The sequence below is a fragment of the Zophobas morio genome, unplaced genomic scaffold, assembly GCF_036711695.1.
Source record: "Zophobas morio isolate AGI-343-1 ecotype UQ-CSIRO unplaced genomic scaffold, CSIRO_AGI_Zmor_V1 ptg000058l, whole genome shotgun sequence".
NCBI lineage: Eukaryota > Metazoa > Arthropoda > Insecta > Coleoptera > Tenebrionidae > Zophobas > Zophobas morio.
The window spans coordinates 3257229-3282349 of NW_026972163.1; the positions used below are offsets into that span (position 1 = coordinate 3257229).

At 33.6% G+C, this 25121-nt stretch overlaps 2 protein-coding genes across 2 annotated transcripts; both read right to left on the reverse strand.

The window, feature by feature from the left end:
- Nucleotides 1-5153: 5153 nt before the first annotated feature.
- Nucleotides 5154-15375, reverse strand: LOC135143145 (uncharacterized). The gene is made up of 8 exons (XM_064075012.1): nucleotides 15282-15375; nucleotides 9843-9942; nucleotides 9719-9792; nucleotides 9472-9664; nucleotides 8095-8412; nucleotides 6545-8033; nucleotides 5750-6489; nucleotides 5154-5513 (listed from the first exon to the last, which is right to left on the reverse strand). Exons 1-8 carry the CDS (start codon nucleotides 15357-15359, stop codon nucleotides 5218-5220), a joined length of 3288 nt encoding a protein of 1095 aa, XP_063931082.1. The 5' UTR covers nucleotides 15360-15375; the 3' UTR covers nucleotides 5154-5217.
- A 6948-nt stretch (nucleotides 15376-22323) lies between these two features.
- On the reverse strand, nucleotides 22324-24819 carry LOC135143197 (zinc finger MYM-type protein 1-like). Its single transcript, XM_064075075.1, has one exon. The coding sequence runs from the start codon at nucleotides 24817-24819 to the stop codon at nucleotides 22324-22326; it is 2496 nt and encodes an 831-aa protein (XP_063931145.1).
- Between the last annotated feature and the right edge of the window lie 302 nt (nucleotides 24820-25121).

Consider the following 25121-nt stretch of genomic DNA (forward strand, 5'->3'; position numbering starts at 1 on the left):
AAAGGATTGTAAAAACAAATTTCAAAAATTCCGGGCTTTGTTAAACGTGGGTTCAGAATCGCATTTTATTACTGAAGCCGCCACTAACAAATTGGGTTTAAGTACAGAAAATGCAAATGTGGTCGTAGCAGGTATTCAATGTTCAAATACGACCGCTAGACAAAAGGTTCAGGTACAGATCGAGTCGTTACATTACTCATTTACAACAGCTTTAAATTGTCTGGTCATTCCCAAAATTTCTAAGAACATACCTGTCCGTACCTTTTCTAAAGATGAGCTGGACATACCTGAAGCGGTAAAACTTGCCGATCCTAATTTCAATTTGTCACAGCCAATCGATCTGTTAATCGGAGCTGGATTATTTTGGCAACTGTTATGTGTAGGTCAAATTCAAACGATAGGACATGGCTTAATATTACAAAAAACTTTATTAGGTTGGATTGTAGGAAGGCCATTGCATGGATGCCCCACCAGTAACACTCGTCAAAATCTACATTGCGCGGTCAATAATGTCAATTTAGAAAACCAGGTTGAAAAGTTCTGGAAACTTGAAAGTTATTCAAACGATGATAAGCCGCTCACAGCTCTTGAAATACAACATGAGAACTATTTTATTAACAATGCCACTCAATTATCCAACGGACGATTTCAAGTCAGATTAACATTTAACGAATTTTTACCAAACTTGGGGAATCCGACAGAAATCGCGCTCAAACGGTTCAACACATTGGAACGAAAGTTCGCAAAAAATGTCATGTTAAAAATAAATTATCACGATTTTATGAAAGAATACATTAATTTGGGTCATATGCGTTTACTAGGTCCATTGACAGAGCTTAGAATCGAAAGTGAACCCTATTACCTCTTGCCTCACCACGCGGTTTTCAAAAATGACGGGGTCACTGATAAGATTCGCGTAGTATTTGACGGCTCAGCCAAACCATCATTCGGAAAAAGCATAAATGCTTGTCTCAGTACAGGGCCAAAAGTACAAAACGACATTTCCGATTCAATAATTCGATCTAGGACGCATGAGGTCGCTTTTACTACGGACATTTGTGACATGTATCATCAAATTTTATTTCAACCCGAAGACAGACGATACGAAAAAACTTTGTGGTGGGATGATCCCGTGCTTTACCAAGCACGTGTCACTTTAACTAAACGGGCTTCGAATACAAATTTGCTGAATGATTTGACAACTAACCACATCAATTTTCATTTCATTCCGCCTTCCGCACCACATATAGGGACTATCGGGGAAGCAATGGTCAAATCTGCGAGAAGTCAGTTGAAGCGAGTTACTGGTATATTTTTATTTAATTTCCAGGAAATACAGACGCTGCTAATACAAGTCGAAACGTGCTTGAATTCGCGCCTGTTAACCGCCATGTCCAAAGATCCAAATGACCTGACTCCTTTAATTCCCGGTCACTTCCTCGTTGGAACCCCTCTAACTGTTATTCCAGAGGATAACGTCACCACGGTCTCAACGAACCGGCTCTCCAGGTGGCAACAATTCAGCCGCACTCAGCAGCAATTTTGGAAACGGTGGACAGCAGAACATATGGGTCAACTTCATCATCGCCCAAAATGGACCAAGGCCAGCCGCAACAGCATAAGGTGGACGATTTGGTGGTCGTTAAGGAAGACCACACACCCCCGCTTATATGGACCACTGGGACGCGTTATTACTGTTTATCCCGGTCTACATGGCCCCATTCGCGTAGTGACAGTGAGAACCGCGCATGATGTGATTACCCTGCAAGTGACTAAGCTGTGTGTGCTTCCGACATAAACAAATGTGCAGTGTCTGAATTTACCCCTTTTTTTCTATGTGTTCTGTACTCTATTTCATTGTCAATGTATGCACCTGTCATGTAGACACATATTATGTATTTCATATTTGTAATTGTTATACTTTGTCATGTTGAAAGTTAGTTCTTTCAAGGCGCCGGACCATGTTCGGGTTTCGGTTTTACCTACCAACCGCAACCCTTGTCAACAAGCGTCCCCAACTTTCTCTTCTACCTGCAATGTATCGCTTCCGATTTTAACAACTTTGTACATAGACTCCGAACCGTCAACAACAAGTAAATACAGTGTTACACAGCACATGTTTGTGTATCATTTATATCAATCTTTTTCGGTACGTATGTATGAATAACAATCATACATCCAACATTAACAAAGCACGTACATCAATTTGCGTAGGTGCAGTGTGTTTCTAATAATAGCAGCACTATTTTCTCAAACTTTTGAGAAAATGGGGTGAACGTTGTTGGTTCGCTCAATAAAATAAATTATTTTGTTTTTTTCATGATAGAAATAATATTATAGTGTTAATCGCTTATAAAATACGGTGTTCAAAATTTATAAAATACTGCGTCCGTAGTTTATAAACTACGCTCGTAGTGTAAAATACGTGAAATGCAATTCAATTATACAAGACGACCCTTATTTTGAGCCTGGGCGGTGAAAGTGAGTGGAAAGCAAAAAACACAGCTAACTTGACGTCAATTTTTTTGATGGTCCGTTAAATTCTTGATGATAATCAAGGAGAATTCCCCTAACCTCAAACGTCAAAAGACTGACAAATTGAGGTTAAGTGGGGAAAATGAATGTGTGGAGTTAATAATTGGTATCTAACCAATAATTAAAATAAAGCAACTTCAGTTATAAATATTATTTTGATATGCTATGCACTCTGAAGTGAACGTTGAATGTCACTTTCGTTTCAGAAATAATTGCCGAAGAGATATTTGGAATACTGTGCTCTTTACCCACCAGAAACAATCTCAATTATTTAGGTACATCCTCTCACCAAAAATAGGAAATAAACTAATGTAATACAACCAGAATTAATTATGTATATTGTAGTAAGCCGTTTCGAACCAAATTTCCGCGCGCTAAACCTTTGGTAAGAAAAGGGGTAGAAATGAAAAGAAACGAAAACCACTAATAAGGAGATGTGCAGAAGGGTCGTGTTTGAGAGGGGTGAGTCGCGCCATATTGACTTCGTCTTTCTTTCGAGTAAGACGTCAAGTTGGTGCTCCCTGCGTTTTCCATGTGTCTGTGCGTTGTTTGTTTCCTGTTTTTAGCGGCGATTCCTTCTAACGGAGTTCCACCCCCCGGACGAACCAGGGAACGTAAGAATTCTCTGCTCCGTTTCGAACAGAGAGAGGCTTTATTTCGTTGGTGAGCACGTGTTTGGTTTGAAGATCCGAGAGGTATGTTTTCCACGTGATTCCTTGTGTGCTGATGGAAGAAGCGGCGTTGCTTCTCGATGGTTACGGAGTATGTGACACGCGGGGATCCCACGTATGTGAGCTTCGCGTGTGTGACACATACGCGAACGGAAGCTACAAAATGGCGACGCCTCCGGATGACGCCGTGGCCCTTAATTTTCGTACTAACCTTTTCAACATAATTTCAATCCGTTTAGTAGGGCTTTTCAGGGAATTACGTTAGCTAGGACAGTTTTATTTAGCAAATGTTTTGCGGAAAGTTTAGATGGCAATTTTCGAGTTATTATTTTGCGTTGCATAATTTCAGCACGTGTGAGTAAAGTAAATTCAAACGTAATCTGAATAAGTTAATCTTTAACAAAATAACGCTGAGAACGGCATCAGAAAAAATAATAATATCATTATCTGGGGGACGGGGGGTTTCTTTTGTGTTAGCTGCGTTACCTGTGCGTTTATTGTAAACTCTAATTCTGGAAAATTCCATGTAGTTTTCAAATATTCAATAAAAAAAAAAATAGAAAGGAGAAAGTGGTAGGGTGCAGAGTACGGGGTGTTGACCGGGAAATTTCAAGGGCGTCCTTTGTAAATTTTTGTATTAGTTATTGAGGATTCGTTATTGACCGAAAACATTGTCGATGAATTTGAAACCATGTTTTTTGTGTACTCCGTCCTGTACCGTACTAAGGTGGTGAAGGAAACACCGGAGCTAGTGAACGTTTATGATTGGCTATGTCTTATTTATTTTGCATGTTTTATGTGTTGTTTTGTTTATTTCGTATGTGTTTTTATTTATGTGTATTGTGTTGGGGGGGGGGGGTTTGTTTGTTTAATTCGGTAAACAACGTAACGTGGTAAAAATCATTTTAATGCAGTTATAACTTCTTTATTTAATATCATTATTTTAATAAAATCCATAGCTTCTTTGTTATTATCAGATAAATACTTTGATAAAAGTCAGCGAAGTAAATGTAGCTTAATTTAATAAAATCATTGCTAAAATGTGAATAATATAATCTCTTTCAAACTTCTTGTTGTTTAAAATCATTGATACAAACATGAATAATTTCTTATTTCATTTTCTTCTTGTATAAGATTGTTGATCACACGTGCATAATTTAATCCCATTTAATTTTCTTTATTTAAAAAAAGGTGTTGATGACAAAATTAAATTTTGTTTATTGCTTGTCTGAAATCCAAATACTCATTTTGATAGCGCTAGTTAACTTGGGGGTCGTGTGGTGTGGACGCGGTGGCGTCGACGCCTCCGTGCGGGTGGTTACGGGTTTTGCTGGACTTCCGACCTTGGCTGACTAGGAGTTTACTCAGCTGGCTTATTGGCGGGGGCAGGAAGGTCAACCTAGAACATGCGGGTGCGTAAGACCACACCCGTGAAGTGGTGAGGCAGGGCCATGTGGGCCTTCACGAGAAGTGTGGCTGTCGCCTACACCCGCTGTGCGCCCCCATCTTGTTTGTAGAGGCCACACCACCGTAATATCTGGAACGTTGCCATCCATTTACTTTTCCGAGAATTCCGCGACCTTTAATTTTGTTTATTGTTGTACTTGTGAGGTTGCTGATATTTTGTTATGTTCTCAGGTTTCAATGAAAATAAAGTTTTTTTTTCTCTAAGGAATAAATTCTTTAGGTCCTTCTGGGGCCCAATGTCAAGGCCCCTTGAGTCCTTATTGAGTTTATTTCTCATAGTTTTTTTTTCCATATATAAGTTTTTTAAATCCGTCACTCTTCCCGCTCCGCAGTGCGTCAATTTGTATGAACGAACGCCTCCCGCCATTTTTCAAAACACAATGTAGGGTCTCACTTTTGCAGACGATCACAGCCAAGGCCAAATTTCAAATTTTGTTCAATATCATTTTAAGGCGGGAGGTTTGGGTTATCAAAGTATAGTTAGTTTTGTTATACTCTTTATTGTTTTAGGCCAATTATTGTACATTATTATTTTAGAAATATACTATATCAGTGGGGGTGTCTGCAAAGTTAATTTTACATTTCTTATGTATGCATACAAAATATTCCCAGGTCGGTGTCCTATTTGGTTAGGATATGTTTGGGCAAATTGTTGACAGAATGCCATTTTTGGAAAAACACCATCATTATATTGAAGGTACGTTCTAAAATGTTGATAAACGAATTCCTTCTCTTGAACAGTCCAACGTGCTTTACTAGTTCGTTTCCTCCTCCTAGGACTATTATTTAGAGTTACTAAAATTTCTTGTGTGGTTGGAAATCTGCTTTGAGGGCTTTTATCTAAAACACAAGAAAGACAAAATAATTTCGCTTTAACAGTGGTACGAAAACAAGAAGTATAAGTCTTAACACAAACAAATTTGGTAGAGTTGAGAAACAATGTTACCAGGGTCAAAGTGCAAACTTAAAAAAATTATCTACCAAAATCATGTACATACATATTTGCTGAATCTAATGTAGGGTATAACAAATGTAATTTAAAATATTGAAATAATAAGTAAGTAGGTTGATCTTACCTGGAGTAGAGCAATTCTTCTTTCGGCGTATTTTTGTTTGCCGATTTCCACTTGTTGTTGCTTTCTCTGTATTTAAAGACGTTACTTGTGTTTCTATGGATGTTTTCAACATATCAACCATGTCGGATACAGCTTCTTCAGTTTCTCCGGTTTCCAATAAAATTTCAGGATCATGTGATACATTAGACTCATCATCATCTAAATGTGGGCGTATTTCAGCTTCAGGTTGCACATTTTCATGGTGATGCTTAGCTAGATCAGTATCAATATGTTGGCCATTCAGGTCATCAAACAATTCTTCATCAACCTCATCACCTACATCGTTTATTTCACTCACTGCTGGTAACATAACTTCTAATTCATCTAAAGTTTTTCCTTTAAATTTGTTTAAGTCTCTGCCACTTTGTAACATAGAAAACTTGGCTAATTTCGTAATTTGTGTTACTTCTTCATTTTGCCTATAATGTCTTCGATGCACTTCAATGTTGTGGCCCATAAAATCAGACAGTTGCTGAACCTCATTATCATTGAGAATTAAAATCTGTGCCACTGTTGCGATTTGTTTCCTCAATGCAGTTGAACGTAATCTAATTGGATGTTTGGCACCACAATTAATAGAAAATTCATTGAGAGCTACTGAACAACTCAGATGCTGAGATTTTAATGGCGCTCCAAATAAGTATGGGTTCTCTTCTTTTACTCCTGCTTGCTTTCTGAGTGACAAAAATAAATCGATATATCTAAAAAATACAGTACACAATAGATGAGAGTGATTTAATTTTTTGTTAAACTTACTGTATTTGTTCATCATCCAACAGAACAGGAAGAGGTCTGCTTCTTTTAGCCATGATTAGCATCCGGGTAAAATGATTTGCAAGCAGTTGCTCTAAGTTATTTAATCCTGCACACTGTTTTTTCTCTAACTTAGATTTTTTTTGGTAGTCTGCTAAACGTATGTTACTTATTTCTCCAACACGTCGCCTATTAAAAATTAAAACATGAAGCATAACAGACTTTCCTAATTTGCACCAGTGGGCGTAGTTAAATCCAGATTGTTTTAATTTATTGCAACTGTAAGACGCTTGAGCCTTAATGTAATCTGTTAACGCCGCTACATCACATGGCAACGGTAATTGTTTATTTTTTTCTATTATATTTCTAACCGTATTTATTCTGGCAGTTTTTGAAACTTTCATTTTAAAGTCGTTGTTATGGACGGCGAGAAAGGCATCAGTTCGTTGAACTTGTGGATCCTGCATTGTTAATCCTTTTTTCAAAAGTTCACTTTTTAAAAATGTACCACAATTTTCTAATAAAATTCTGAAATGTGGAATAACCGTAGGAGTGGTAAGCTCATAAGTTTTTATCTTTAAACCGCTCAGTAAGTAGACAGTCTCAATTATCGTATCGTATTTAGTGGGATCCAGGCAATCAGAAAATTCGCTGATTTCACTATCTAGAAGGCGTGCTTGTATCAAAAGTTTTGCACCTCTTCGAAGTTGTTGACGAGTGTTTGCATTTTGTCTTTCTTCACTCATGTGCTGCAAAGCCTTGTTTTTGGCATAAAGTAATAAAGTGGAATCAGTTCTAACAACGTCTCCAACTTCGTCATTTTCCATGGACGCAAGTAATCTCTTCACAAGATTGTTTACGTTAAGTGTTGTTTCATCAGAATCTTCTTGTTGATTCTCAGTATTAAATCTTGCCAGTGGCAATACTCTTTGGCGATTAGCTGGACGTTCAGTACAAATTCTGTTGTGCCGAGAATCGTTATTTGGTGCAAAAAGTCCACCACAATTACAGCAATTTACAAATTTAGCGACTGGCACCATCTTTGAAGCACGAATAGAAATTCTGTTATGAGGATCAGATCTTGCGTTATGTACACTGTCAGACTTTCTCCTCAAAGCAGTCAAAGCCTCGTGGCGTGCCTTACTTTGTTTTTCAAGCAAAATAATTGTCTTAACTTCTTCTTCTTCAGCATGACATTTTACAAAGTGTCTTGCTATAGATGTTCGCATTTGATCACAGTACATACAAAAATGGTATTTACTCTTTTTATCAGTTGGTATTCTACAAGATTTTGGTCCTACTTCTTGATTTATATGTTGTTGAACCAGAAGAGGAGTCAGATTAGTTTTCATGTGAGGAAAAAAAGATTCCATTCCAAACAAAGTATCAGGACTGAGGAAACATTTATTGACATGGAACTCCGCCTTCCGCTCATCTTTATCTCGGACTATTGTTCCAACGTTAGAGTATGCACCTTCTGATTTAAAATAACCTGTAAAGCATATAATGTATTGTAGCAATCATTACCTATATAGGACTTTATGTATACTCACTGCACACATGATCGTTGCTATTAGTTTTATTTTCGTAAAGAAAACCAGTAAGCGTTTCTTTGACGCAATTAAGGTGGCAGGAATATTGTCCTCGATGTAACGTATGGTTAATAATAACTTCAACATTTTGGCCCTTAAATGTTACTATTGCTAACTGTGAAGGCATATTACTACGGGTAGGTGTATTTTCTTCTAGGGGGCAGTTTGGTATCATCATCGAGCATGTAGGGGAAGGTGTGATTCTAGTCATTCTGGAAAGTATGCCAGCGTCGGTAGACTCGCTTTCTTCAGAAGACGGTGTTCTTAGAAGGGATAAACCTATTAACAAATATAGCAAGTTTTTTTGAAGCTTCTTTATCTACATTTCAGAGTATCTCAGATAAAATTGTAATGTAAGGATTTATTAAAATATGTTAAAAATATACAGGGTGAGTCACTAAGTCCGCGTTCCTCGATGTTTCATTAAATATTAGCAATTGAGAAGAAAGATCAGGACCAAATTTGTACGATTCTTTGAGGACTATACTCTCAAATTATTTTTAACTGTAATGTATTTTTTAGCAATGGAAGGGTTCCCAAAAAAATCAGAGTAAAGTTTTTTTCAAAATCTGTGTTGCAATACTTTGTGTAGCACCTAAAGAAAGGTACGCGCTTTGTTATGGTATAAATGGCATTCAATTTTCGTATTCATAGCGTTTATCAAAATATTTTAATTGTTAGAACTCTCAAATATCGATATTTCAGTTTTCTCAAATAAAATACCTACCCCTTTTTTCATACCTGCGTCTTATTTTTTTTCTTTATAATTGAAGATGATAGTTACTGCGTTTTTTACTTTTTTGATATAGACATTAACATATTAAAAAAATGAGGACAAAAATTGAATAAGATACGATCATAAAATACAGGCTGTTCGTCTGATGAACTGAAATATTGACATGTTAAAATTATAAAGTTTAATTTTTTTAAACACTGTGTATATTTGTGAGTGTATAGCCTAAGAATCAAAATATGTAAAAATATATAGGATGTTTTATTAAAAAAAAAAACTAACGTGTGAGTTACGCTTTAAAAACAGAACCCTTAGTATAGTTAAAAATAACATAACTGTACAACTTTGGTCGTTAACTTTGTTCTATTTGTAATAGTAAATGAGATATTGAAAACCCCGAGTTTAATGTTTCATCCTGTAATAAAAAAAACGTTGGATAGCAACATATGCGTCATTTTTACATTGTGCTAAATTAAGTTTCCTCCTTCAAGCCAAAAACAATGGTGTATACAAAATTTCAATATCTCTATCTGTTTTGAAGATATAAGATCACAGAATTTTATCTGGGACACCTGGATAATACATATATATATATACTATTTTACCTGATGTAGGAAAAAGCTGACGTCTAACATTACTGCGAATATCATCAACTTGAAATGTTGGTGATGAAATGTGACTGGATCCCCTACTTGAACAGGAAGTGGTTGGTTGATAACTATCACCAGAGTCTTCATACGGCTCCTCATCGGTGTCAGAAATCTCATACTTACTAGTCTTCGAAAGTTTTATTTTGTTCTAAAACGATAGCCAGATTATTTACATTTGTTCTTTGTAAACTGTATTTCATACCAGTTGAATACTATTAGCAATTTTTATAAACGACGATTGTAATTGATCTTTCATCCTAGACAATGTTTTGGGATCTAAAAAAAACACAAATTGTTATTGTACTTTCTATGTAACATCAACTCACCTCCTGAAAACAGTAGTGAAGATTTGGGACTTAATTTTCGTTTTCCTACGTAGATATTTCCTTTGGACGACTTATAGAGCTTACTGCATGAAACAGATTCCTAAAATATACAAACATACATATTATTACACTTCACATTAGTGGAGAACTAAAAACAGTTTTAGAATATTAATCCGACATTTATCGACGTTCAGTTTTAAAGAATTTCAAAAAATGATTATTAAAATACAGCGCGATCAATATAATACTGTTTAGATTGGCAATTCTGGGAAATTTTGATCCAAATGACCGGTGCTATGTCATTTTTAAGCCCTCAAGGGACTTTGGATATGAGACTTATATTAATATGTAATCAGTAGTAATTTTTAATTTAAAATAAATGTCACTGTCACCCTTGTCAATTTTGACAACAGTGACAACAGGAAATAACGTCGGCAGACAGATGTAATTGTTAATCACGTTGTTTAACCATTTGGTGAAACGAACATTAACAAAATTTTTCTATTCATCTCCATTTCCATAAAAAATATTGTTATCGAATCCATTGGAAAACTAGCTACATTTATATTTTCTCAATGAGTCATGACCCCTAAAGTACAAAATATAGGTTTTCTGTTTTCGTCTGTCTGTGTCAATTTTTGTTAGGCAGATAATCTCTGAAACTATATAAATATCATGTAGGTGATAAAATGCTACCCAAACTTTGTCTAATCATATCCATCAACAATGTGATCACATCACCTCAAAATTGTACATACTAAATGGGTTTTAAATTGTATAAAATAACGTAGTCCCACACGTGTGGTTTATGAGTCCGTGTTGAGTTTTTACCCTAGATATATGGATTTTTGGGGGGAAAAAAATTAACGTTTGTAACATTTTGCAATTTAATTTTGAATCTGCAAAACCGAATGTTTTAAAATGTTCCAGACGTTTTAAAGTTACTGGAAACATGGTAAAGTTTTAATCGAAATAAATAAATCCTATCGAAAATGTGCAAAATATGATACGCCTTTGATTGTGATTTACCACTGCATCAATTTTTTGGAATGACATATTCATAAAATAAATTTATGTAATGTTAAACTAAATATAGAGAAGCGTGCTACGCGTATGTTTCAAATAAGTTTTTCCCTCACATAATTTTGTGATGACGCCATCAACATTTTTGCGAAGGTTTATACATAGATGAATATAGATGCGACATAGAGGCTGCAAAACCACCCTTATTTACATTGAAGTCCCCAACCCCCAAAAGCAAGCGCCAAATTTAAATACTCGATACCAGTATAAACCTTGTTTCACTATAATTGTAATTCGTGTGATCTGAATGAAAGTGAAGGAAACAGTAAGCAGCTTGTAATATTCTGATAAATCTAGTGTCAATTTGTAAAATAAAACGTGTCGTTAAAAATAATATGACATTTATTCTAGTTAATTTTACTCCTAGTTACAAACACTGCTACCAACATAAATTGAGGAGTCCCCAGTGCCTCAACCGTCATTTCATTTAAACTATGCCACTTCTCTATGTTGTCCGGTTTATATATGAGTTTGGATAAGTGCAGTCTAACACTAATAATAACAGCATTGTATTCCCAAATTTTTGGAAAAATGGAATGAGCCTTCCCTGATTTAACCAATAAATAAACAATAATTTGTTTGAGTCATCTGTATAAGCAATTCCAAAAAATATGAATGTAATGTTAAGTCACAAGTACAGACCCACCATATTCTTCACATTTTAGATAGCATTTACTCGGCAAAAATTTGAGGTAACGTCATCAAATTTTGGAGGAGATAAATAAATATATTTTGTTTAATAATTTACCATGCTCGAGATAACTTTTAAAACGTCTACAAGATTTCGAAGCATTCGGTTTTGCAGATTCAAAATTAAATTCTAAAACATTGTTATAAAATTTTGCTCTTTTTCCAAAAATCTAGATATCTCGTGGATTCACAAACTACACTTGTAGGCGTATGTTATTTTATTCTATTTAAAATCTATTTAGTAGGTACAATTTTGAAGTGACGTCATCACATTACCGGTAAGGATGATTAGACTAATCATCAGAGAGCGGAAAATATGCAGCAAAATTTTGGGAAATATGATCATATGATATGCATCAAATGTATGCAAATATGCAGTAACTTTCTTAATATATGCAGAGATATGCAGTTGCATATGCTCCAAAAATTAAAAAAAACGTAATAACCGAACTAAATTTATTTACAAATTGCAAAAACACTCACATTTTTTAAGATAATATTCTTATACTAAAAAATAAATACAGGTAAACAGAACGAATTAAAAAATGGTAGTAATCGACTATTTAATTACTATTTTGGTAACAATTTATTTTTATATATTTTTAGAAATATTCTAAAACGTTTTTCCGGTGATTCTAAAGTATGTATTTGTAAATAGAAAAACTGCGTACTGCGTCCACAGATGTAAGAATGCTTACCGGATTAGAGCAGGCGCGACAAAACATAGTTCCTTCTTGAAGAACAAGTTCAGGAAAAGGTTTAATCCATAAATTAATTTGAGTTACTTATCTATATGTTGACACACCTCTATCGCTTTAAATGCTTAAATGCAAACGCCCGATGAAAAATAATAGGATAACGTCCCTTCGACCACCATAAAACATACCATTAATACACTTAAGTAACGAACAAAAATATTGGGAATAAACGGTATTTCCAAAAGTAATTAGGACCCGATTTGACCTGGAAGCATGGCTTAACACCCAGTGGTTCCTCCAAACTACCATAAAACCCAAACCTTTCTCAGTTATTTGAAGCTCAGGACAATATTTGCAATATGATTCATGAAATTTCGTCTTTCTAGATAAATGCCGATAGAATGACAATCATTTTGCAAAATATGCACCCGTTACGTGAAATATGCAGCAGAAGGCAAATATATGCAAATATGCAATTTTTGTTGATAGCTGTATTCATTTTTAATTAGCATGATTTGCTCACATATTAAATATCAAGACTTATATGCAAAAAATTACGGATATGGAAATTTCATAAAATCCGCTCTCTAATGATTACACAAAGTTCGGTTAGCGTTTTACGATCTTTGTGATACTCATAATACATATATAAATTTGTCAACAATCGGTCCGATAGTTTCGAAGATTATTATCTGTACCAAATTCGACACAGATGGCGGACAAGCAGAGTGACAGACAAAAACAGGAGACCTATGATTTTGTACTCTAGGGGTCTCTCTCACAGAAACGCCCGACGGCCCCGATTACAATACTTCCTAAGATTATGCTTGGGAAGCAAAAACTACATTTAGAAATATCAACATTAAACCTTTGTACTAGTAAAAATTTAAATTGGTTTATTGAAATTTCCTGTACAGACAGCTTGTATCTCAATCATTCTGAAAACCGGTTTGTCAATTTAAAAAATTGTCGTTGTTGATAATCTGACATTACTACCATTAATTTTTAAAATTAGTTCAACACTTCACGGTTGACAATTCGAGATCTTAACTGTACCGACCTTTTTTTTTTCGAACTCATACATATAATATTCATCATTACTTAAATGGTATGTTTATACAGGGTAAGTTACTGCGCGTACGATCCTCGATATCTCATAAATTATAAGATTAAAATTTACTGACCAAAGTTACATAAATTGTGGAAAAATAAAACAGAGGTTCGTACTTTGTTGTGGAATACATTAATTTGAGTTTTAATATACCGAGTGTTTATTAAAAAAAGTGGTTGAAAGTTGTTTTGACAGAACTTCCCTGGCACCTAGCGTAAAGTACAAGGAAACATATCCAGTATTTTCGAGTTGAGATTTTTCTTCTTAAACAATTTTGTGATGGCGTTATCAAGATTTTTGCAAGGACACGTATATCAACTTGGATTGGTGCAGTGCAATACTAAACTATTCCCAAAAATTACTGGGAATATGGAGTGAACCGTTCCTGATTTAATCAATAAAATAAACTGACACACTCATTAATTTTTTTGAGCCACTTGTTTTATGCACATCTAAAACTAAAAAATATGAATGCAATGATTAAGTGTAGACTGATCATATTTGTACATTTTAGATAGGATCTATATGGCAAAATTTTGCGATAACGTCAACAATTTTTTGGGGTTGATAAACATATACATTTTGATTAAAAAGTTACCATGCTTACAATAACTTCAAAATGTCTCCAAGATTCCAAAACATTCGGTTTTGCCGTTCCCGATTAAATCAATAAAATAAATCCACGCATTTATACATTTTTTGGGCCATCCTGTATAAGAAATTAAAAAAATATGGATTGAATAATAAATCACAAGTGAAAACTCATCACATTCTGCACATTTTAGTTAGAATTTATTCGGCAAAATTTTGAACTAACGTCATCAATTTTTTTGAGGAGATAAGTAAATATATTTTAATTAGAAATTTATTAATTTATATGTAATAAACGTTTTTCCTCTTCCACGTTTTTATTTTTTGTTCAAGGATACCTTCGCGTTTTTATTTTTTGTTCAAGGTTACCTTCCAACAATTACAAAATAAAAAGTTTTCCAAGCATATTAACAAGATACATATTAACATTTTTTTTTACTTAGTTTTTATTTTTTTTCTTTTTTGTTGAATATTTTCTATAACTGGGGTAAATATTTTCTGCAATTTTTTATTCTTTTCAGAGACACACCAACATATAGAAAGAAAAAGAACATAAAGTAGAGTAAGATGCAGTAATAAATATATGAAATATCGATATTTTAAAATTGTAATATTTTAAATTTATTTTGATAGCACTCTGTGTAGTAAAATTTAATTTAATTGACATCACGACAAAGCACGTACCTCTCCATAAAATATTGTAACAGATTTTAGAAATAATCCGAATACGATTTCTTTTATGAACCACTTTGCATTGCTAAAAATTGTAATAAAACAGAAATAACATGGTAACACCACATCAAAATTGTAAAAATAAACCATGGCCATATAACCTACGACTAAAAGGTAAGTTGTATGTTACTTGTCGTATGTAGAACACTCTGTATAGTTGAAGATAATTTTATTTTATTATACTCAAAGAACCTTAGTTATAACTTTGGTCTTTAACTTTTTCTTCAGTCTCTAATTGTTAAGGAAATATCGACGACCGCGTATTTTGCGACTCAGCCTGTATATCAGTTAAAACATTTAAAGTATTAACATCCATTAGTACAGATTAACAGTTTTTTTTAGTTGTTCTGTTATCAATTAATTTTGGTCGTTTGCGGCTGATAACAAAAATTGAAACAATCAAATACCTGATTATTGTACCACATTTTTTAATAGAACAATGAATAAAATAGGTTTGGTAGGTCTTGTCTGTCTGACGAAAAAAATCATATTATATTAAAACTATGCGGTACAATCGCCTCATTTTCTACTTACCGTACTCATTGGCGTTTTCATAATTATATGCAATAACTTGACGACACTACACCTGAACACGTCTAATAATGAGTGCATCCTTGCAATTGCAGACTACAGTGACGCGAGCTCGCGAGCGCCTTCTCCCGCCACAATCTACCCTGACTTGCGAAACGAAGTCTAGTTTGAACCGGTGCAACTCCGGAGGAAGTTGGCATGTTTTGCAGACAAAAAAAGCAATAGTTACATCTTCGCAAATCAAACTCAATCTAAGCAGTGGCGTAGAAGAAAATCTACGAATGTGCTTAAAATATTATTATTCTAATTTAGTTTTAATATTCATAAACCTACCCTGCGTCTCAAAAATTATGTACCCTTTTGTTTAATTTTTAATAACTGAGAACAGGTAAATTAAATTTATCACGAGTCACGAGTAAAATGTCTACGAAACGCTTTTTTTTGAGTAGAAAAAATATGTACAGAGTATGCTATGATATGATAAGCGAGATGAAATTAAAAAATTTAAATGAAATGAGTAAATTGTATGTGGATGAGTAATAGCAATGCATTCTCAATTCTCAAAATACTACACTAATTAAGATTCTTTGCAGTTGGAGAACGCGTTTTAGCCGTACAGTGACAATACAACGTCAATAGTAATCGAGTCCATTGGCCGACTTGCCACTTTCATGTTTTCTCAACGTTTCATGACCACTAGAGTACGAAAAAGTGGACTCCTGTTACCGTTTGTCTGTTTGTTTGTTCCTGTCAGTTTATATTAAACAGATTATAGAGCCAATTCTGCATCGAACATGTTAAAATTTAAAGAATGTTAAAAAATAAATAGCCAATCAGATTTATGAATTTAACTCTTTACTATGAAAATTAGCAATTTAATACCCTTTAAATTTAACAGGTTTGATTCAGAATTGCCCCTAATTTTTTAAAATAGTGGCCCGATTGTTGTAAAATTTTCTGTATGTGTTATGAATATCAGGTAGATGCTAAAATACTAATTAAAATTTGGCTAATGATCCCTGCCATCAATGACGACAATAATATAAAATAAGATACTCTTGCACTTTTTATGTATTAACCCGCGTTGAGTTTTCACCCTAGATATCCAGAATTTTGCACGTCATCTCATTGTTGGTGTGGACAAGACAAAGTTGGCTTAGCGTTTTAACCATCTGCATGTTATTCATAATACAAGTATAGAACTTGATGTATAGAGAGCGGAAAATATGCAGCAAAATTTTGAGAAATATGATTATATGATATGCACCAAATTTATGCAAATATGCAGTAACTTTCTTAATATATGCAGAGATATGCAGTTGCATATGCTCCAAAAATTAAAAAAAGGTTAATAAGCGAACTAAATTTATTTATAAAATTCAAAAACAGGTGTCCCGAGCTTACGTTTTATTACAAAAAATACATGTCACTAACACATAAATCACGTTTTTAACGATAATATTCTTATACTAAAAAATGAATAGAAACAGATCAAATTAAAAAATAATAGTAATCCACTATTTAATTACTATTTTGGTAACAATTTATTTTTAGATATTTTTCGAAATATTCTAACAAAAAGTTTTTCCGGTGATTCTAAAGTAATTGTATTTGCAAATAGAAAAACTGCGTGCTACGTCCACAGATTTAAAAATACTTACCGGTTTAGAGCAGGCACGACAAATCACAGTTCGTTCTTGAAGAATAAGTTCAGGAAAAGGTTTAATCCATAAATTAATTTGAGTTATCTTCGACATATTGATATGCCTGTATCCCTTTAAATGCTTTTAATACAAACTCACGATGAAAAATAATAGTACAACGTCCCTTCAATCACCACTAAACGTACCATCAATACACTTAACTAACGAACAAAAATATTGGGAATGAACCGTATTTCCAAAAGTAATTAGGGCGCGAATTTACCTGGAAGCATGGCTTAACACCCAGTGGTGTCTCCAAACTACCATAAAGCCCAAACCTTTTCTAGTTATTTGAAGTTCAGGACAATATTTGCATTATGATTCATAAAATTTCGTCTTTCTAGATAAATGCCGATAGAATGACAATAATTTTTTTTTTTAATTAACACAAAAATTGATAAAAATGCAAAATATGCACCCGTTCTGTGAAATATACAGCAGAAGGCAAATATATGCAAATATGCAATTTTTTTATAGCTGTATTCATTCTTAATTAGCATGATTCGTTCACATGTTAAATATCAAGACTTATATGCAAAAAATAACGGATATGCAAATTTCATACAATCCGCTCTCTGTATGATGACAATTGGTCCGGTAGTTTCGGAGATTATTTCTTTGACAAAAATCGACATGGACGGTGGACAGACAGACGGAAGACCTATATTTTCCTACTCTTGGGGTCATAAAAGACCGAGGAAATATGAAAGTAGCCAGGTGCTCGATGGGCTCGATTACAATACTTCCTTAGCTTACACAAGGGAAGTAAAAGTTTTATTTTTTGGTCAAATCATGAACGGTACACTGTTATCTCATTATAGATTTTTTGATTTTTTACATACATTTCTAGTATTCTCAGTAATTGTTAATAATCATGAAAATATTTACCTATTTAGGTTTTTACAGGTTTTTCTTAATTTATGTTATCCAGTAAATTTGCATTAGACCGCTATTATAATTCTTATTGATTCTTGAACCATAAAGCATAGATTAGCTGTATTAGTTTTAACCTAGGGCCTTTCGTTCCAAATTTGTGAGTGTTCAAATATATATTAACATCATATACACCATTTTGGAATACTGTCAACTGTTTCCTATAGCGTTCAATATTTTTTATTTTTTAGAGAAATAAGAATGTATTCATAACTTAGGTAAAACTTGTCTTCAATATGTTCTGAAGAAGTCAAATAATTCCACTTAAAGACGTACCACTTCAACCATATTTCTTTTCTTTAGCTTATTATGGGTTACCAGGTATCTATATGCAACATGGTGGGTGTTCAGTTGAAAAAATCAAAAAGTGGCGTTTTGTTTTTTGAAAGAGGTCGTGACAGAACTCAGGTTCTTTATTGTGCATACTCTTATTATCTATTGACTTAATTGTTGAACAGCGTTAATTTAAATATACGAAAAAGTGAGGTTAAGCTGTACGATTTCGCTTTGCCAGCTGTCATTGACTAATTTTAAGGTTTATTGTAGACATTCTTTAAAATGTACACCAAAAATTAACGGCATTTCGATGAAACCTTCAATTAAACGTCCGAAAGACGTGATTTGAAATTATGCTATTTGTGTAACCGCTATACTATCACGCGTTCAAATGCTCAAATTTTAATATCTGATGTTAACATTGAGGTTATATTACGCCCGAAATTATGAAATACCCGTTTGAATATAATTGGATTAAAAATTATCTTTATCAAAAAATAAATTTAATTTATCTAAATATGTATAAGGGTCATTTGCATTTGGCGATCCGGAAAAGTTAATTTCAAATTTGATGTTTTTTTTAGTGCGTATGAGTTTATTATGAGAAGGTGAGCCTAAAACACAGTTTGTATTAATGTTTAAATGTTTATCATTATCCAAGAGACGTGGCCCATTTACAGGATACTTAATATGTACCGGAGTGAATATAATTCTAAATACAAATATTATTTGACATTACAGTCGTATTTACAGATAATTTCACATATAAATAAATAAACAAATATACATAAATTAAAGAACAAGAAATCTAAATAAAAAAAATAATGGTTGAGCTCGAATGTCACAGAAAGGGCAAACAAAAATTATTACCAAAAAATTCATCCACGGTTTGACAGAATGCCCATGATTATCATAACGTATTTGTAAACATGTTAACAAAAGTAATTTTAATAACTAGAATGAAAATAAACATTTTACTCTTTTTGCATTTTAGAGGGCTGTTGTCCTATATCATGAATTCAAGCGATGTTTCTGTATAGTGCTCGCATGATATATTGAAAGAGTATTGCAAACTTTTCACTTCTCGAAGAAAAATCCTATTAGAACTTGTCGATTTTAACTTGTGGGTATGAATGGTGCCGGAAATTATTATTAAATTCAAATCATAAACAGAGTTACATAGTGGCTTTGAAAATGCTACAATTCTGACACCCTCCATGGTCCTGACATTTATTTTTTAAATTGTGCGACTATAATGTAGCACACTGCTTTCAATATACATCATCTAACGGCTAAAACAATTCCATAGAAAAATATTCATTATTACGGTTGTTATGGTGGCCATGGTTCTGACACACTATGTGGGACGGACGTGTATTTATCAGACTTGTTGTTTTACAGATACTCGTATCTTCAATTTGAAGTCATAGACATACCCACCATATTATAATAAATTTCATATTTTCTACAATCATGGCACAGAGTTTCAAATGTTCATTTGCAAAATCTCACTAAGCAGCAATGAAATTCCACTATCATTGCAATTCTTGAGCAAAATATATCACAAAATTCACACGACTTAAAATAGTGATAATGAAGCTTAACAAAATTGTGTGTCAATCTTTCTTTTATATAACAAAGAATATTGTGAATCCCAAATCAAAAAAAAATCTGTGCAATCTGAGACAGAAAACATTAATTCAGTTAAACTAATTTCAATATCACATGCCATGTCAAATAACAAATTGAGTTTTTAGAATTAATATCTCAGTGATTATTAAATTTTGACATGAAATTAAGTATGGATTTTGAAGAATACATGTTATTTATAAATTCAAGCATGCAATGTAATCATTCATTTAAAAAATTCGGTAAGGAAGGACAAATCACATTTTTTTTCTACGAACTGAGAATGGCCCATAAGTAGTATACTTATATTTGTAATCAAAGTGGAGTTATAACACTGGAAAATTTAAGATTGTATATACTTTTTTAAACTTTTTTATTTAAACTTTTTCTAGGTCTTGTTTTTTTCTGCACTTTAAGAGTAACGCCTCATAAAAAAATTACGTCAGGTTGCCTGTGTTTCGAATTCCAAGCGGGTTTGCTCAGGAGATATAAGCGAGCGGACGGTAAAACATGTCCAACTAGACGTTGAAATGGTCCGTAATATTTTTTTTAATTAAAATTTAGAAATGGTCGTTAAATTTTTTGTCGTTGTTTAATACATGATTTTACCGTATTTCCCCACTCATTCTAAGCAAAATTTTATATTGATAATGAATCAATTAACGAAAAGAAATTATGTGATACATTGTCTTAAATGTTTAAATGACTTGTAATTTTTCAGTAAAAATGTAACGGATTACGTACCTCAACTGGGCATTGTTTTAGTTAAATTCTGTAACTACTTTAATTTTACATTCAAAAAACATATCATGCCATAAAAAAATAACATGAGGCAACCTTAGATCATATAATAAATAGATACCAATACTCAAACTGAAAGCTGTGACTAGACATGAAGCTATCTGTTGTCGTTTTCTACGTCAAGCGGAGTAGTATGCTATCCTTGTGTCATCACCACATCTTCATCTTTGTTATATGTATTTCATCTGTATATGTCTATTTCACTTCCATCCTTTTACGGCACCAGCGCAACAAATCGCTTTTGACAGATTTCTTCTAACCTCTCTTTCGTGTTCTTGTACGAAAAACAATTTTAGAATTTAGACCAAAGATCCTATTTTAAGTGATGTAATCATAAAGGATCACAATTGCTGCCCAATAATTTACTATTCCTTTCGTTATCTACTGTGAATTATTTATAAAATCAAGCTGTCAACATCTTTCGTACGAAGTTAGTTCAGACATACTTCCTCAAATTTAGGCGCGCAAAATTCAAATAGTGATCAGGCAAGGATAGCTTCGTTGTAATCCCTCCATGCACAAGAGAGATATGTGACAGGAGGATGTCGTCACAGGCTCTTCTAGGGAAAGAACACGGCGTGGTGGTATCTATTTATTATATGATCTAAGGAGGCAACAACACAAATAACTTGTCAAATGTTTTTGAGCTCACGTTAATTTAAAGGAAAAATACATTTGTTTAAATTATAAAATTAATGTTCATTCCTTTATCCGATAAATTGCAAATTATATGGAAGAATTGGGACCTAATGAACAACCATTTAAATGTCTTCAAAATGTTATCCATACATATTTACGTTTATTGAATTTTATAAAACTAAAAATAAATGATAGAAAATGAAACAATTACTGCACGCCACATCCGCAAACATACAGCAGCTAAACCATAGATTAATATAGATGCGACATACAGGCTGATTTTGCAAAACCACCCTTATTGACATTGCAGTCCTCAACCGCCAAAGGCAAGCGCCAAATTTAAATAGTCGATGCCAATAAAAACCTTGTTTCACTATAATTGTAATTCATGAGTTGAATGAAAATGAAGGAAACTAAGCAGCTTGTAATATTCTGGTAAATCTAGTGTCAATTTGTCGAAAGTAAAACGCGTCGTTAAAAATATGGTGACATTTGTTCTAGTTAATTTTATTCCTAGTTAAAACCAAACACTGCTGCCAGCATAAATTGCGGAGTCCTCAACCGACATTTAATTTAAACTATGACGCTTCTCTATGTTCTCTGGCTAAACTATGAATTTCTTCAAAACCATGAAGCGGCGACCTGTCAAGGTCGAAAGATTACATTATGTCAAATGCAGGCACGTAACCAGCCTTTTATTTTGGAGGGGCCCAGCCCGGGCACAAATTTCAAATAAGGGGGCCTTTAAAAAAAGTCTTCATTAGTATAAATCAACATTTTACTTGGATCACAACCAGTATATAAATTTAATGGGGTGCAAATAGTTGAAATTGACAGGTATTTACTTTTAATATTGAGAGGTAGAATAATCAAGATTTTCACGTTAATGCGTTAGTGACTTTACTGTACGGATATGTTTGCTTTTTGTATATAGGTATGTATATGTACTAGAAATACATATAGTATTCATTATGATATGCCAACAATTCAAAAAGTAGTTAAAAAAAACTTCGCTAGTAGTCAAGATAAAATTAATAAAATCTTACCAGGAATGAGATGGGTTGTTAATGTAGAATTATGCGACGGTTTTTATGAGCTGCATCAAATTCATCGACAATTTTTGAGGTGTCCAACGATTTAGCTGTTTCTCGTTCAATGTTGATAATTGCCAGGTGAACAAGTCTTTCATCCGACATTTTATTTCGCAAATAAGTTTTAAGACGCCGCAAACACGAAAAAGTCCTTTCACATGCTGCACTAGAAACTGGAATTGTTACACCAATGACACCTAATTTTAATATCTCGGGAAACACAAGATCGTACTTTTGTAGCATGTCTATAAAATCCATAATATTTTTAATATTCACTTTTGTTTTTATTTGATATTGTTTAATTGTATTTGGAATTATTTTAAGTTTCGCTTGTAAAATTTCGAGTTCACTGTGGTAATGTTGTGCCATGGGTAATAATTTGTCGTAGTTTAAAAATGAGGGATTCTCGGGATGTAAGGCGTCGCATGCGTTGACAATTGGTGAATTCTTTTCGAAACGATTCTGTAATTCATTTGTAATTAAGTCCAGAACGGGATAAAATATTTTGTGTAAATAGTCTTCTCTATTAAATATTTCACTGCGTTCCAAATTATTTAGTTCTTCAGTGACCAAGTATGACATATATTTCTTTGGCATTTTTCTTCTTCTTGCTGTTGCTTCTATTGGTATGTTGTTGTCAGCACATATTTTCTCTGTTTCAGAAAATATTTCCATAAAGGTTTCATTTTTGTCATCAGTTCTCATCTTCATTATTGTGTCGTAAATAGAAGTTATTAAAATGTTTGCTTCTGAAAGATTTGATGTGACTTTTTGTAGATAATCGCTGGCATTTTTGAAAATAGACAACAATTGACTATACATGCATAAATTAAATATGAAAGTATAGTCCAGCTGATGTAGAAGTCCAAGAGCTTCTGCTGACCGAGCACTTTTACTGACACTTAATTTATTTAACAAAATCAACAGTTCAGAAAACACCTTTTTTAAAGATAAGCAAGCGAAAACTTGAGCCGTCCACCTCGTGTAACATATTTTTTTGAGTTCAATCGGTTTTTTGTTTGGACGGAGTTCTTTCTGTATATTAATAAATTGTGCATGTATTGCAGAACCAGACACAAATACATACAAATTTTCTATCAAACCAAAAAACAAATTTGCCGTAGTCAAATTGCGACAGATATCAACTACTACCAGATTTAATCTATGACTGTAGCAGTGCACGTAGATGGCTTGTTCGACCTCATCAGTAAATAATTTTTGCACACCACCCACACGACCACTCATTACGTTGGCACCATCATAGGTTTGGGCAACACACCTCTTGATGTCTACAGAACACCATTGCAACAAATTTTTAATATAAGAAAATAAGGAATTTGCATTCAAGTCTTGGGCCGCGTGGAATCCAATAAATCTTTCGTAAACGGTACCATCCAAATAATATCGAAGTACAACCGACACCCGCTCGGTTTTGCTAATATCCTTTGTTTCGTCACATATTACGGCAAAACATGACGCTTTGTTAATTTCCGTAGAAATTTTTTCCAACGTCATTCGTGAAATAATAAATAAAATTTCGTTCTGGATTTTCGGGCTAGTATATTTTGAATTTTTGTGACCCTCTTCATTCAACTTCTTTTTTACGACATCATTATACTTTGCAAACAATGATAACAGTTCCAGAAAATTTCCTCGGTTACTACTCGCTGAATTTTCTTTGGATCCTCTTTGGGCAATACATTGCATTGCTGTATAAAGTATAACATCCACAACGATACTTACATACAGTCTGTTCTCTTTCACTAAATTCAAATGAGCTTCACTTAACTGTCCCGCAACTGATCCTTCTCCAGATGCTTTAATTTGTTTAAAAGAACTCCACTTGATCATGCAGCTTTTGTGGTCAGAACTTGAATTATGCAGTTTCAACCCACTTGTTTGGTCCATTGCTTTTTTCCAGTTTTTAAAACCTACACAGATAAATGCCACATTTGAATTTTGATCTGATGCATGAGGTGAGAAATGTCTGCACGCAAAACAATATACACTATCGGCACTGACACTATATTCTACCCACGGAAAGGTATTGTACCAGGCTTTATTAAACTGACGAAACTTATTTAAAAATTTTGTTTTTGGGTAGAACTGTAAAACAGGTTGTTTTGGTTCATCCACTTTCGTCTGCGACAAATCTAAAGGCCCTGGCACATGTGATCTACTCGAGAGTTTTAATTCCGGATTTTGTCGAAATTTTATCCAGCTCTCAAATTTTGCTTCGCAATCTTCCGTTTCAGAATCAGCTTCTGAAAGTGATTCACTATCCGTTGACTGCAGATTTTCAAAACTCTCATCACTTTCTTCTAAAGTTTCGTCTATTTTACTAGGTCCTGGATCACTACTTGCAGTTTCACAAATAGTTTCTGCACTATCACTAGCAGTCTGTTCACCAGGTTTCAGTTTTTTAAATGCGGTGAAATAATCTGAAAGCGTTCGTTTTTTTTCTGACATTTTTAACAGACACAGTTGAACGACACGGGACAAAAGACTCCGGAAAACTAACACCACAAAATATCAAAAGCCTGCGTGTCAAACTGCATAGTGTGTAAAAGGCATATCTGCTGTATCGGCTAATTGCTTAAAAAAGTTATCGACAAAACCAAAACTGTTCACAGCAGTATCGCTTTACTCAGAGAGTTATATTATAAGATAAGAACATAAGATTATTCACATCTAAAATTTACTGTTGATCTGAAATTTCGAATTTGCTTACTTTTAAAATTTAAAATTAATTTAAGGGTGCACCAGGGGTG

Excerpts from the sequence above, each read along its gene's own strand:
- LOC135143145 (XM_064075012.1), bottom strand. The coding sequence starts at position 15,359 with ATGCACTCATTATTAGACGTGTTCAGGTGTAGTGTCGTCAAGTTATTG. Across the intron at positions 9,793-9,842 it reads TTCACTACTGTTTTCAGGAG|ATCCCAAAACATTGTCTAGG; the intron begins GTGAGTTGATGT and ends TGTTTTTTTTAG. Across the intron at positions 8,034-8,094 it reads TAGCAACGATCATGTGTGCA|GTTATTTTAAATCAGAAGGT; the intron begins GTGAGTATACAT and ends TATGCTTTACAG.
- LOC135143197 (XM_064075075.1), bottom strand. The coding sequence starts at position 24,819 with ATGTCAGAAAAAAAACGAACGCTTTCAGATTATTTCACCGCATTTAAA.